Source organism: Myxocyprinus asiaticus, chromosome 4 (genome assembly GCF_019703515.2).
Source record: "Myxocyprinus asiaticus isolate MX2 ecotype Aquarium Trade chromosome 4, UBuf_Myxa_2, whole genome shotgun sequence".
NCBI classification, from domain to species: domain Eukaryota; kingdom Metazoa; phylum Chordata; class Actinopteri; order Cypriniformes; family Catostomidae; genus Myxocyprinus; species Myxocyprinus asiaticus.
The window spans coordinates 36,670,982-36,685,307 of record NC_059347.1 but is presented as its reverse complement, the minus strand read 5'-3'; the positions used below and the strand labels follow the sequence as shown (position 1 = coordinate 36,685,307).

Genomic DNA, 14,326 nt, shown 5'->3' with positions numbered 1-14,326 from the left:
ATCGTTTACACCCTGTAGGTTTCATGCAGGGCAGAAGTTGAGATGGAGCGGCGGCATCATCGGGGAGGGAAGGCGTGCTTCCCAAGATGTTACATATGAGCTGGTTCACCTGTGGCCTGGAGAGATCAGGGTTGAGGGAGATGCCTCGTTAACATTTCTATTATCATTCCAAGAGGGCTGCGCTCCCACTGAGACTCTGGAATAGCAGAGGTGCGCTGCGGCGAGGAGCTGCTGATCCTGGATATAAGGTAAGGTGCAGGTGACTAAATTCAGGTAGTTTATGCCCTGTAGGTTTCATGCAGGGCAGAAGTTGAGATGGAGCGGCGGCATCGTCGGGGAGGGAAGGCGTGCTTCCCGAGATGTTACATACGAGCTGGTTCACCTGTGGCCTGGAGAGATCAGGGTTGAGGGAGATGTATCGTTAACATTTCTATTATCATTCCAAGAGGCCCGCATTCCCACTGAGACTCTGGAATAGCAGACGTGCGCTGCGGCGAGGAGCTGCTGATCCTGGATATAAGGTAAGGATCACGTGACTAAATTTATGTCCATAGCTGGGTGTTAGCTCGTCGGGGAGCGAAGCTGACTTGACATTGGACATAGTAAGCTGTAGAATTAATTGCCGTGTTGGCACACTGAAACGCAAAGAGACAGATTGAAAACAGGCTTTTAACGCAATGGCTGATGTATGATTGGCTAGGAGCTAACTAGATAATGGCGTGATGTACAGCTGTGAGTCTCCAGCTAGAACTACGCTTACGCTTACATTTCCGCTCAAGTTCATAAACATGTTTAAACCGAGCTTTTGCACATCACATTACGTAACTATGGACATGTTCCACAAAGTCTGACAACCAGAAAGTGTCCAACTGATATGTCTTAAATTTAAACAGAATGTCTATTGTTACAAACTTCTAATTGTGAATCTATTTTCTTGAAAAATTTGTTTGTTCTAACTTTTTATAATAAACTGATATTTTGTTTTGTATAAAATACAAAAACAGTCATACATTTTTATGTGTGGCCAAAGTGTCCAAATACATTTTAAGTCCACAGTTGTACTAAGTTAAAAGAAAGAAAGAACTTGACTATTAACACAGCCCTAATAAAAGATTAACTAGCCTTTGAGAAACTAAATTTTATAATCTTTACATCTTTCTCAAACACCCACAACTGTCATACTGGACAGATCCAGACAGCAGCAGATCTCTACAGCAGAGAATACTTTGAAAGGTTATTAAGCAGTCTTTCAGTCCCTCTCTGCCTTTACTTTTAGCCAGATAGTGTGTATTGTCTGGATATCAGCCAAAAAAAAAACAAAAAAAAACCTGTTAATATATTTCATCAATCTCAGCCCAGACATCACCCCACCACCACCACAGAACAAATCAACAACTTTTTCTTTCACCTCGCGGTCTCTTTTGATTCCCCAGTGTATATATATATATTCCCTTTCCCTGTATGTGTGTGAACTACAATTAAAGGCCTCTCATTCTCTCTGGCTCTCAAAAATGAGGTTAGAGAATAAGCAGCGAGTCAGATGGATAAAGATGAGCCTCTCTATGCTGAATAAAGTAAAGGCACAGCCCTCAGAACCTGGACTCTGGGTAATAAGAGCAGAATGTTCTCTGTGGCTGAAACTGACAGATAATGGTAAGTACCGAAGCTACATACCAATAGAACTGAACTTCCCTCAGTAATGCCCTACATTGCTTGAAGCAGATTGGTTGATAAATAAGCATACTTATTCATGATTGGCTGATTCCTACAGAATATTTGTTTTGGTCTACTCATTAATAAATACTGTAATCTTGTTGCTGAATCTAAATATGGATATTGGGAAGTTGGCGTATCCTGCATGCTATATACTCCATCTAAAAACTATTTTAAACAGCAGTTTGCTCATTTATAATGATGGTGCATGCAGCTTTAATGACCTCAAATTAATTGAGGGATATATGAAATATCTGTACCTTTTAAAAATTCATTTGTTTTACTGCAGGAGTTTAAAATGAACTAATGAAGGCAAAAATGTGTTAATGGTGTAAAACTTAAAAGAAATGGTGACCCGTCACAGAACCTAAGATATAAAGGTAAGAAACACCTTCAAGTATTTATGTAGTTATACATTACAAATATGCTTAAGTGTTTACAAAAAATCTTTATGTTGATCCAACTTCCCATATACCATCAACTTATGGCCTTGAACAACTGCATACTTGCCTCTGATGGGTTACGCAACAAAGCCACATTTGTGACTAAACAAACTCTTGCACTGCACTGATTGTTCATCATACATTCATGACTTACCCTGGTAGGTCAGTGTCGATGGCCATCTTCTGTATTCCAGTGGAGATGCTGCACCCCGGGACTGGAGGGGAGGGCACACGTTCAGAAGGAGCACTCATCTGTACATTCAATGGGTTTGTTAAGGCTGCGTGAACATCCCTCAAAATTCTGGGTAATGGGCCAAGCTTGGAGGCAGCACTCTAAGGACAAGCATGAAAGATCCCTTTGAACATTAACAAACACCCCAAAAATAATTTACATCTCTTCAGGATTTTCTTTAAATCCACTGGAGAGGTAGGCAGGCCAAGAGTGAGTCAGATGCCTAAATGAGTCAGCTGTTTTCAGTTGACTGCATAGAAATAGGGTATCCATCACTCTAAAAGTAAAAAATGTACCCGAAAAACTGAGAAACAGTATTTTTAAAGGTGAGGCATGTTATTGCTAACACATATCCTGGTTTTAAAAGGGTTTTGGGGACTTGTCAGCTTGGCCAGTCTGGGAGACCAGCTAGACCATTTTAAACCAGCAAACCGTCTTAGGCTGGATTAAGATGGCTTTTTAAGTAGGATTAACATCTGAAAAATACACACATCACTTTTAAACTATGTGCTTCACCTCCCTCCTCATTGTGGTCATTTCCTCATCAACAAAGTCTAGAGTGCCAACAAAATCATGCAATGCAAACAAACCTCAGCTGCTTTGTGTTACACTTCTGATGAAAATTAAAAGCCACTAATGAAGCAAACTCCAGATAATCTTTCCGCACAGAAGCTTTTTTTTTAAAACTCTGATCTTTTCCCAAAAGCATTTAATAATGAAAAGGCAAGACCTAGTTAAATAAAAGTTTAACTGATTTAAATTTTTAATTATTGGTTGATTCTGTTGCACTGCAATGTGGTTGACTCAACACCTCTGGCTATATAAGAATGTGTTTCATAGTCAAAGAACGTTTTAGACTAAATACAGATGTATGGTTAAAAATGCATTTCAATCAAAAGCTTTCACGTTTAATCAGCTTCGCAGGTAATCATCTCTGACTGCAGTGTGCCCTCTATTAGTGTGTGGAAGCCTTAGGGACTAATGGATTTCCAATGTAGAACTCAAAATCTGAGAGGGCATGTGCTTTGGGAGCATGTCCACATGATGTGATCTGCATATTTCAACAAAGTGCCGCTATGAGAATATCCAACATTTACACATTTAATTAGTAATGTTTGTATAGTTGTAGGCAGTGTCTGCAGTGCCATACAGGCACAGGTGAGTAGCTGTGGATAAGTGTGACGTGGCCACTTTGCTGAAACCAATTCTGCAAGACTTTGTTTTAAGAGTGGATAGTCTGGGCAGATACAACAGCTATATTTAGCATAGGAAGGAGATAAGAAGATCTTGTCTTAATAAAGATAAAAAGAAATAAGAAATGAACAAAATGTTGAAAGCAACAAAAAGGAGGATTTTTAAAGTCTGAGTGTTGCAGCCTGAGGGCCATTGCTCACATCAATCCACCTACTCGTACTGCCAGAAAATTGCAGCACTAGTTGCGAACCATTATCAAAATGATCAACTGCCTCATCACGACGCTATCCTGAACTGACCTACTTCTCAATTGAACATATTGCAATGAAAAAGTGGAAAATCTGCATGTCATACAAGGGATGGGTCACGATGGTCGACAAGTCACCAACAACCAACTGGTCGATTTGAGAGGTCAAATAATTTTTGATATTTTCTAACATTATTTTTTTTTTTTTTGTGATATTTATTTCTGTTATGCTTTAAAGCTGAAGCATTTTTGGTGTTAAAATATTTTTTCCTATCCCAGCTTAATAAGCAGAAACAACTATAGGTAAACAATTCGCAGGTTAATTTGCTCGAAAACTGTAAACACCGTGTTTCTGTGGCACTTTGACAATTCCCATTGTTTTGAGCGAGTCTCCCTACACAACAACACTGACTCAACCAATGGTGTGAGTTGGGGCGGGACTCTCTCTTTGTTTGATTGGGGGATGTTTTTGGAAAGCTGTTGAAAACATGTTAATTTTTGCAATTCCATTCGGTGGCGTTAGTGTTGCAGAAATTACATACTTCAGCTTGAATTAGAATGCTATGCTTTAGCTACTTGCACGGTTAAACCCTCTAGAAGTGGAGCTCTGTCAACAGCCATTTCACCCTGAAGCTCTAGACTGGTTGCCCACTGAAACTAAGCAGGGTTGAGCCTGGTCAGTACCTGGATGGGAGACCTCCTGGGGAAAACTAAGGTTGCTGCTGGAATAGGTGTTAATGAGACCAGCAGAGGGTGCTCACCTTGCAGTTTATGTGGTCCTAATGCCTTAGTATAGTGATGGGGACACTGTTGTCAAAAAAGACACCATCTTTCGGATGATTATGTCTTGACTCTCTGTAGTCATTTAAAATCCCAGGGCACTTCCCGTAAAAGAGTAGGGGTGTAACCATGGTGTCCTGGCCAAATTCCCCCCACTGGTCCTTATCAATCATGGCCTCCTAATAATCCCATCCATAAATTGTCTATATCACTCTACTCTCTCCTCTGCACCATTAGCTGGTGTGTGGTGAGCGTACTGGTGCTCTATGGCTGCCGTCGCATCATCCAAGTGGATGCTGCACACTGGTGGCGGTTGAGGAGAAGCCCCTACACACTATGTAAAGTGCTTTGAGTGTAGTGTCAGAAAAGTGCTAAATATATATTTAAATTATATTAATTATATTATAAAAGCACCACATTCAGACAAACTTTCAAAAACTCCTCTCTGGGGGCCTGGGTAGCTCAGCGAGTATAGACGCTGACTACCACCCCTGGAGTCGTGAGTTCGAATCCAGGGTTGCTAGAGAGGGTAGAGTCATATGGGGTAACCTCCTCATGGTCGCTATATGTGGCTCTCGCTCTCGGTGGGGCGTGTGGTGAGTTGTGCGTGGATGCCGAATAGCGTGCCTCCACATGCGCTATGTCTCCACGGTAACGTGCTCAACAAGCCACGTGATAATGCAGTGCATTCTGTTGAGCTCTGTCCATCTGTTTTTGAACACAAAACGCACCCAGTGTTATCACCCCCTAAGAAACACTTCTGATCTGGGTCAGGTGAACCTGAAATTATACAGCCTAATTATACAGGGCTTCCTTGAGACCAAATAGTCGATTAGTTGACTATAACCCACTGACTAGACCATTTTACCAACATGTAGTGCTGTACATCCCTAGTCTGTACTGTCATGAATTAAAAAAGCACAACTGAATCTTCTGAAAATCTCGCCGAGTGCAGATGAAGCTACTTACCTGGTCCATTTGGGACACCACCTCAGCTAGCAGGGAATGCAGGGTGGAGAGCTCTCGGCCCAGATCAATGTAGCCCTCGAAGCCTGCAGTATTCGAGATGGTTTCTGGGTTGGAGATCTCCAGCAAGAAGCGCTGCATGTTGGTCCATTCCTGCTCCAAGAATTGATTCATGAAGGACATGTACTCCTCCTTATTACCAAACCTAAACAGAAATATAGAGCAAGACTTACTGACAAGTTTAATAACTAAATAAACCACTTTAATGACTGTATAATGATAATTATACAACAGTTAGTTACGGTCCACTAATCTGACTGGCCAAGTGGCAAGAGCACTGGGCAGTTTCACTGTTTGCATCACTCAGCTTATCTATGTTTGTGATGTTCCAGACCAGAGTATGTATCCAGACTCCAAGATCCAGTGTGTGTGGAGCGAGTGGGCAGTGGGGAATGGAAAACCAGGAGTGGAGCTTGAGAAGAGTGATGATTACAGAACGGTTTGAGCAGTTAGGGGACATTGCTGTTGCTCCAGTCCACTCACATACTCTGTTCCAGTCTTTGTGTAGCTTGGCGACATGAAAAGGTTGATGCTTTGGCTTCTTTTGGAACTATTTTTGTTGGTAGAGAAAAAAAATATACAAACTAACTGGCCAAATTTAGCCTGAAATGCAAGTTATTCGATAATAACTTCGATCAACTCCTTGAAACATTAAAACACTCTCTCCCTACCCAATCACGCACGCACGCACACACATGCGCGTGCACACACACACACACACACACACACACACACACACACACACACATACACACAGAGCTAAAGTAAATTAAATCCTTACTTGGTGAAGTTTGCAAGGTTCTGCGTAACCTTAGCAATTAGAGTGAGTGTGCGTGCAGTGCGGTCGTCAGGGTATTCCTGTGTCAAGTTGAAGAGTGAAGGCGACATGATGGCAGGACACAGAAATCGCAAAAACAATGAGGCGCTGATGAGACGCTCGCTGATATCCGGTCGGCCCCGGTTACTGCATTCCAACCTCCATGATGCAAACACCTCCTTAAGTTCCCGTGGAAAGACACTGTTCAAACCAACATGGAGAGTTGAACGTTGATTTAATTGGAACAAATTAAAGGATGACAAACTTGTAAACAGTACAGATATTGTAAATTACGTAACTCTTACTGATAGAATATAGAATATTAAACCTTAATAATGAGACTCTTGCCATAGAACTATAGTTTGAGTATCACTCTGTATACTAAAGTTGAGGTTTGCACACTGGAATTTCAAATAGTGTACTCACTATCCATAGGAAAGAAAAATCACAAATTAAATTGAGAGCAAATTGAAACTTTTGCTTAATTCTCCTTAATTCAAGATCCTAGTAATGCAAAAGACCTCAGTAATTTCTATAGTCCTTCTGTATATCAATAATTGTAAATCTATTTTTATTTTCTCCAGAGGAATTTTAGAAGAACATCTGAGACAATGTTGATACTTAACTAAAACATAACTTAGAACTTCCCTTATGCTAAAGCAGGGGTCGGCCACCTATGGCACATGTGCCAGCATTGGCACGCGGAGGGGTAATCACTGGCACACCAGCAACGGCGAGAGAGGAGTAGACTATTTTATTCATATGAAATGCCACACTTGCATTCCAATCTACATCTTGATGTATGACATACTGTAATATAAGAAATATTTAAGATTCCTCACAATTTCGTGATCAGTAATAATCAAATTAACTAATCTGTGAGATTAACTGTGTTAAATTATTTTGTACAAAAGGACAGGTTTTCTTTGATTAAAACACTTTCACAAGATGCTCTGTGAAAATGCACATGCAGGATCATGATTACAGTCTCTGGATAACAAGCTCTGCGAGCTGAAAGCGCGGATCTCTTTCCAACGAGAGACGAGGGACTGCTGCGTTATCTGCCTTACGGAAACTTGGATGTCTGCGGAGATTCCAGACTCAGCCATTGAACCCGCGGGGTTCTCCATGCTCCGAGCGGACAGAGCGAAAGACCTCTCAGGTAAAACTAGAGGAGGTGGTGTATGTTTTATGATCAACAAATCCTGGTGTGATCAGAGGAACATACATTCTATCAAGTCTTTCTGTTCTCCTGATCTGGAATTTCTTATGCTTCTGTGTCGACCATTCTGGCTACCGAGGGAATTCACAGCGGTCATTATCACTGCTGTGTACATCCCCCCACAAGCCGACACAGACCGGGCACTCAAGGAACTGTATGGGAGTATAAGTGAGCAGGAAACCGCGCACCCTGAGGCCGCGTTCATTGTGACCGGGGACTTTAATAAAGCCAGTTTAAAATCAGTCGCACCAAAATATCACCAGCACATTAGTTTCAACACACGAGGGGACCGGGTTTTGGACCATTGCTACTCTCCGTTCCGGGATGGCTACAAATCCCTCCCCCGCCCACCATTTGGAAAATCGGACCACTCTTCCATTCTGCTTCTGCCCGCTTACAGGCAGAAATTGAAACAGGAAGCACCCACCCTCAGAACGATCCAGTGCTGGTCGGACCAATCAGACTCTACGCTACAAGACTGTTTTGATCGCACGGACTGGGAGATGTTCCGGTCCGCCTCTGATGACGACATCGAGCTTTACGCTGATAGCGTAATGTGCTTCATCAGAACGTGTGTAGAGGAAGTGATTCCGACCAGAACTGTGCGAATCTATCCGAATCAGAAGCCGTGGATCAACAGCGATGTTCGCGCGGCACTTAATGTGCGGACCTCCGCTTTTAATTCCGGGAACGCGGAGGAGCATAAACAAGCCAGTTATGCCCTCCGAAAAACTATCAAAACAGCAAAACGCCAGTACAGGAGTAAGATTGAAGGACAGTTTAACACCACCAACTCTAGAAGCATGTGGCAGGGAATTAACATCATCACGGACTTTAAAGGGAATAAAAACTCCGCCATGAACACCGCTGCCTCTCTCCCGGATGAGCTAAATACTTTTTATGCTCGTTTCGAGGGAAATAACACCGCCCTCGCGGAGAGAGCTCTCACGGCCGAAGCTACAGAGGTTAGTTCACTCTCCGTCTCTGTAGCGGATGTAACCCGATCATTCCGACGGGTGAATATCCGCAAAGCCGCGGGTCCAGACGGCATTCCGGGCCGCGTCATCAGAGCGTGCGCGAACCAGCTGGCTGGTGTTTTTACGGACATTTTCAACCTTTCCCTCTCTTTGTCTGTAGTCCCCACATGCTTTAAAACATCCACCATTGTGCCTGTTCCAAAACAATCGAAAATAACTTGTTTAAATGACTGGCGTCCTGTTGCTCTGACCCCCATCATCAGCAAATGTTTTGAGAGACTAATCAGAGATTACATCTGCTCTGTATTACCACTCAATCTTGACCCGCTGCAGTTTGCTTACCGTAACAACCGCTCCACTGATGATGCCATTGCATCTACAATACACACTGCTCTCTCCCACCTGGAAAAAAAGAACACTTATGTGAGAATGCTGTTTGTAGACTACAGCTCAGCATTCAACACCATAGTGCCCTCCAAGCTAGATGAGAAACTCCGGGCTCTGGGCTTAAACAGCTCGCTGTGCAGCTGGATCCTGGACTTCCTGTCAAGCAGACGCCAGGTGGTTAGAATAGGCAGCAACATCTCCTCATCACTGACCCTCAACACTGGAGCCCCTCAGGGCTGTGTTCTCAGCCCACTACTGTATTCCCTGTACACACATGACTGTGTGGCAACACATAACTCCAATGCCATCATTAAGTTTGCTGATGACACGACGGTGGTAGGTCTGATCACTGACAATGATGAAACAGCCTACAGAGAGGAGGTGCACACTCTGACACACTGGTGTCAGGAGCACAACCTCTCCCTCAATGTCAGTAAGACAAAGGAGCTTGTGGTGGACTTCAGGAGAAAAGACAGAGAACACAGTCCAATCACCATCAATGGAGCACCAGTGGAGAGAGTCAGCAGCTTCAAGTTCCTGGGTGTCCACATCACTGAGGAACTCACATGGTCCGTCCACACTGAAGTCGTTGTGAAGAAGGCTCATCAGCGCCTTTTCTTCCTGAGACGGCTGAGGAAGTTTGGAATGAACCGCCACATCCTCACACGGTTCTACACCTGCACTGTGGAGAGCATCCTGACTGGCTGCATCTCCGCCTGGTACGGCAATAGCACTGCCCACAACCGCAAAGCACTGCAAAGGGTGGTGCGAACTGCCAAACACATCATCGGAGGTGAGCTTCCCTCCCTCCAGGAAATATATACAAGGCGGTGTGTGAAAAAAGCTCGGAGGATCATCAGAGACTCCAGCCACCCGAGCCATGGGCTGTTCTCACTGCTACCATCAGGTAGGCGGTATCGCAGCATCAGGACCCGCACCAGCCGACTCCATGATAGCTTCTTCCCCCAAGCAATCAGACTTCTGAACTCTTGATCTCCCACGATCAAAATACATCATCCCTGCACTTTATTACTCTTTTATCTCACACCGGACTGTCATAAATTATATTACTGTCATTATATTATGTCTCTCTTAACAACTGACTATCAACCGACAGCCTGAATGTCAATACAGTACAATACTGTACATTCTATATATATACTTTTTTCATATATATTTTAATTTTTATTGAATAATGTGTATCTATATAGTATCTATATAGTAAAAAAAAAAAAAAAAAAAAAAAAAAAAAAACAGCATATTGTATACTGTGCAATGTATGTTATTATTGTATATTGTTGAGTGTAATTGTGTATAACAGATGTTTAAATTGTGTTGTGTTAATTTGATGTTTTAAGTTGTGTAATTATGTATAACAGATGTTTAAATTGTGCTGTGTTAATTTGATGTTTTAAGTCGAGTTTAATTATGTATAACAGATGTTTAAATTGTGTTGTGTTAATTTGATGTTTATTGTAGATTGGCGTATGTCTCATCACTGTCACGACTGCTATGTTGATCGGAACTGCACCCAAGAATTTCACACACCATTGCACTTGTGTATATGGCTGTGTGACAATAAAGTGATTTGATTTGATTTTGATTTGATGATTATATCATAATCAGATCATGATTATATCATAATCATCGGGTTTTGCACACATTTTTCACTCAAACTATTATGCTGATAATATAATTTGTACTGAAAAATAATCGATTAAATTAGAAAATGCAAAATAGAAACATTTTCACAAGTGAACTTAAACTTTGGAAAATCAGATACATGCACACATACTATACAGCCATTGACCAAGAAAATAAAAAAAATGGCACTCCATGTCAAAAAGGTTGCTAACACCTGCGTTAAATTATCCTGACTATGAAAAAGCTACATCTGAGTAATAAACTGGTGTTGGATAACATCAACAGACAGGTGTGAATGGTTCTTGTAGTTAGCATTACCGGTAAGATTCGATGATCTTGCAAAAGGCCAGCTCACAGCACATCCTGAGGTTGCTCTGGTGTTCTTGAAGATCACTAGATAAACATTTGGATGGGTCCACTTCACAGTTCTCATCAGATTCATACAGAGCTTTTATAAACTCACCTAGAGTAGAGGACAGAAATAATGCTTTAAACACACTGATGTTTTTCAACAAATTTAGAAAGCCCAAATGTCTGGCCTGGTTATTTTGACAATACAGGTGCATCTCAATAAATTAGAATGTCGTGGAAAAGTTCATTTATTTCAGTAATTCAACTCAAATTGTGAAACTCATGCATTAAATCAATTCAATGCACACAGACTGAAGTAGTTTAAGTCTTTGGTTCTTTTAATTGTGGTGATTTTGGCTCACATTTAACAAAAACCCACCAATTCACTATCTCAAAAAATTAGAATGCATCATAAGACCAATAAAAAAAATTTTTTCAGTGAATTGTTGGCCTTCTGGAAAGTATGTTCATTTACTGTATATGTACTCAATACTTGGTAGGGGCTCCTTTTGCTTTAATTACTGCCTCAATTCGGCGTGGCATGGAGGTGATCAGTTTGTGGCACTGCTGAGGTGGTATGGAAGCCCAGGTTTCTTTGACAGTGGCCTTCAGCTCATCTGCATTTTCCTCTTGACAATACCCCATAGATTCTCTATGGGGTTCAGGTCTGGTGAGTTTGCTGGCCAGTCAAGCACACCAACACCATGGTCATTTAACCAACTTTTGGTGCTTTTGGCAGTGTGGGCAGGTGCCAAATCCTGCTGGAAAATGAAATCAGCATCTTTAAAAAGCTGGTCAGCAGAAGGAAGCATGAAGTGCTCCAAAATTTCTTGGTAAACGTGTGCAGTGACTTTGCTTTTCAAAAAACACAATGGACCAACACCAGCAGATGACATTGCACCATCACAGACTGTGGAAACTTAACACTGGACTTCAAGCAACTTGGGCTATGAGCTTCTCCACCCTTCCTCCAGACTCTAGGACCTTGGTTTCCAAATGAAATACAAAACTTGCTCTCATCTGAAAAGAGGACTTTGGACCACTGGGCAACAGTCCAGTTCTTCTTCTCCTTAGCCTAGGTAAGATGCCTCTGACGTTGTCTGTGGTTCAGGAGTGACTTAACAAGAGGAATATGACAACTGTAGCCAAATTCCTTGACATGTCTGTGTGTGGTGGCTCTTGATGCCTTGACCCCAGCCTCAATCCATTCCTTGTGAAGTTCTCCCAAATTCTTGAATCGATTTTGCTTGACAATCATAAGGCTGCGGTTCTCTCGGTTGGTTGTGCATCTTTTTCTTCCACACTTTTTCCTTCCACTCAACTTTCTGTTAACATGCTTGGATACAGCACTCTGTGAACAACCAGCTTCTTTGGCAATGAATGTTTGTGGCTTACCCTCCTTGTGAAGGGTGTCAATGATTGTCTTCTGGACAACTGTCAGATCAGCAGTCTTCCCCATGATTGTATAGCCTAGTGAACCAAACTGAGAGACCATTTTGAAGGCTCAGGAAACCTTTGCAGGTGTTTTGAGTTGATTAGCTGATTGGCATGTCACCATATTCTAATTTTTTGAGATAGTGAATTGGTGGGTTTTTGTTAAATGTGAGCCAAAATCATCACAATTAAAAGAATCAAAGACTTAAACTACTTCAGTCTGTGTGCACTGAATTTATTTAATACACGAGTTTCACAATTTGAGTTGAATTACTGAAATAAATGAACTTTTCCACGACATTCTAATTTATTGAGATGCACCTGTAAATAGCAATAATACAGGAAATCAATAAATTAAAGTCACCTATTGCATTCGGCACTACACATTTTGCATCCCCATTAATGGCAGGAAGGGGGTTTATAACCTGCCATTCAAACCCCTATCATCTTTCACACAAACAAACAGACACACAGTTAGGCATCTTGAACTGCTATAATCCTTGTGCATTATAAAGTGACCAGTGAGTGAAAGTTCTCAAATTATCTAATTTAGAACTAATAAAGGAAGCTCCCCTAGGACTATAAAACAAACTTGTTGTTGATACCAAGCAAACAGCCAGATCTACCTCTACAGAGACTCAGAGCAGGTACTGGTCGATTTTCCCCGTGTTCTGTTGTGCATTAAAGCTTGAGAGAAAAATCAAACTAGTGATGCATAAACCATGTAGATTTCCAACTGATCCAGAATGGAGCTGTACTCCTTATTCCTCACCTTGCTGTTTGTGAGGACTAGACATTCAGTTACCACCTTATTAATTCTACATGCACACACAGATATACTGTACAGCCAATAATGAGGCTTCAAATCAATATATAACGCATGAAAACATGGTCAATGGGTTTATTTGCTGATCTGTCTGATTGTCGGTGCTGGACGCGGTAGTTCCAGCATCACAGATATGGCTGATCTTCCAAGATTATCATGTACTATGACCTATAGAGCAGAGCATGTGAGCTTGCTCAGGCCACTCAGTTGCCGCTCGCTCAACCCAGAATGTGCTTCGTGATTATGCTGGTTTGGGAATTTGCGAAATAAGCAATAGGACTGAAGTTATGGAGCTCTAACATTGATTTAGTGAATTTGAAAACCTTATAACCTAAATAAATGCAAATTATAAATCAAAGCTAAGAACGAGGAAATTGAAAGGGAGTGTGGAGAGACCGTGAGAATTAGCAAATATTCCTTTTCGAGTCATACGTGTCACATTGCCAGAGAGCACGAGGATGTGCTACGCGATGGTAGTGCAGCAAAAGGTTAGCTAGTAGACTACACTACTAATCGATAATAAATTAATAGATAAGTAAGGTATCTTGTTGTTCTGCCATCATGTCAGTGCAGCTGCCAGCTAGATGCAAGCCCTGTTCTGCAGGGCAGCGAAAATTAGAACACCCTCAATTGAATATGTAAGCTTAATAATACTGTATATTGGCAAAGCATTTTTCCTTGAATCCCGGCGAACACACACAAAAAAATCCCTGCATCAAAACCAATAAACATGTATGATCTTGAAGATCAGTGTGTCCTAATTTGTAGATGCAGCATTCTGCTTTCATGCCTCTATTGTACAATTGAGCATATGATTGGTAAAGATTTCCGCTCTCGCATAGAGAATTTCATAGTGGAATTATCTCACTTAATCGACCACCTGTTGCTTTCTGCTTCGGGATAAAGTTCACATAACTGCTGGTCAGTTTCCCAAAGCCAAATCAACACCTTAACGATAAGTGAAACGTTAAAAAAAATTCTAGATTAGTGTTTGCAGATAACATCTTCCGACATCGCTTGCTGCATTCATGCA

At 41.7% G+C, this 14,326-nt stretch overlaps 1 protein-coding gene across 7 annotated transcripts in view; it reads right to left on the bottom strand.

Annotated features, from left to right (window-relative positions):
• LOC127440121 (disabled homolog 2-interacting protein-like) overlaps nucleotides 1-14,326 on the bottom strand; it is a 209,762-nt gene that overhangs the window by 20,786 nt on the left and 174,650 nt on the right. For 6 of the 7 annotated variants that reach the window (XM_051696523.1, XM_051696527.1, XM_051696526.1 and 3 more), the window contains 5 exons: nucleotides 11,001-11,145; nucleotides 8,994-9,053; nucleotides 6,417-6,653; nucleotides 5,579-5,780; nucleotides 2,311-2,489 (listed from right to left, as the gene is read on the bottom strand). In XM_051696523.1, the coding sequence (XP_051552483.1) occupies nucleotides 2,311-2,489; nucleotides 5,579-5,780; nucleotides 6,417-6,653; nucleotides 8,994-9,053; nucleotides 11,001-11,145 (823 nt within the window). The remainder of the gene's footprint in view (nucleotides 1-2,310; nucleotides 2,490-5,578; nucleotides 5,781-6,416; nucleotides 6,654-8,993; nucleotides 9,054-11,000; nucleotides 11,146-14,326) is intronic. The other variant, XM_051696525.1, reaches the window with a different exon arrangement.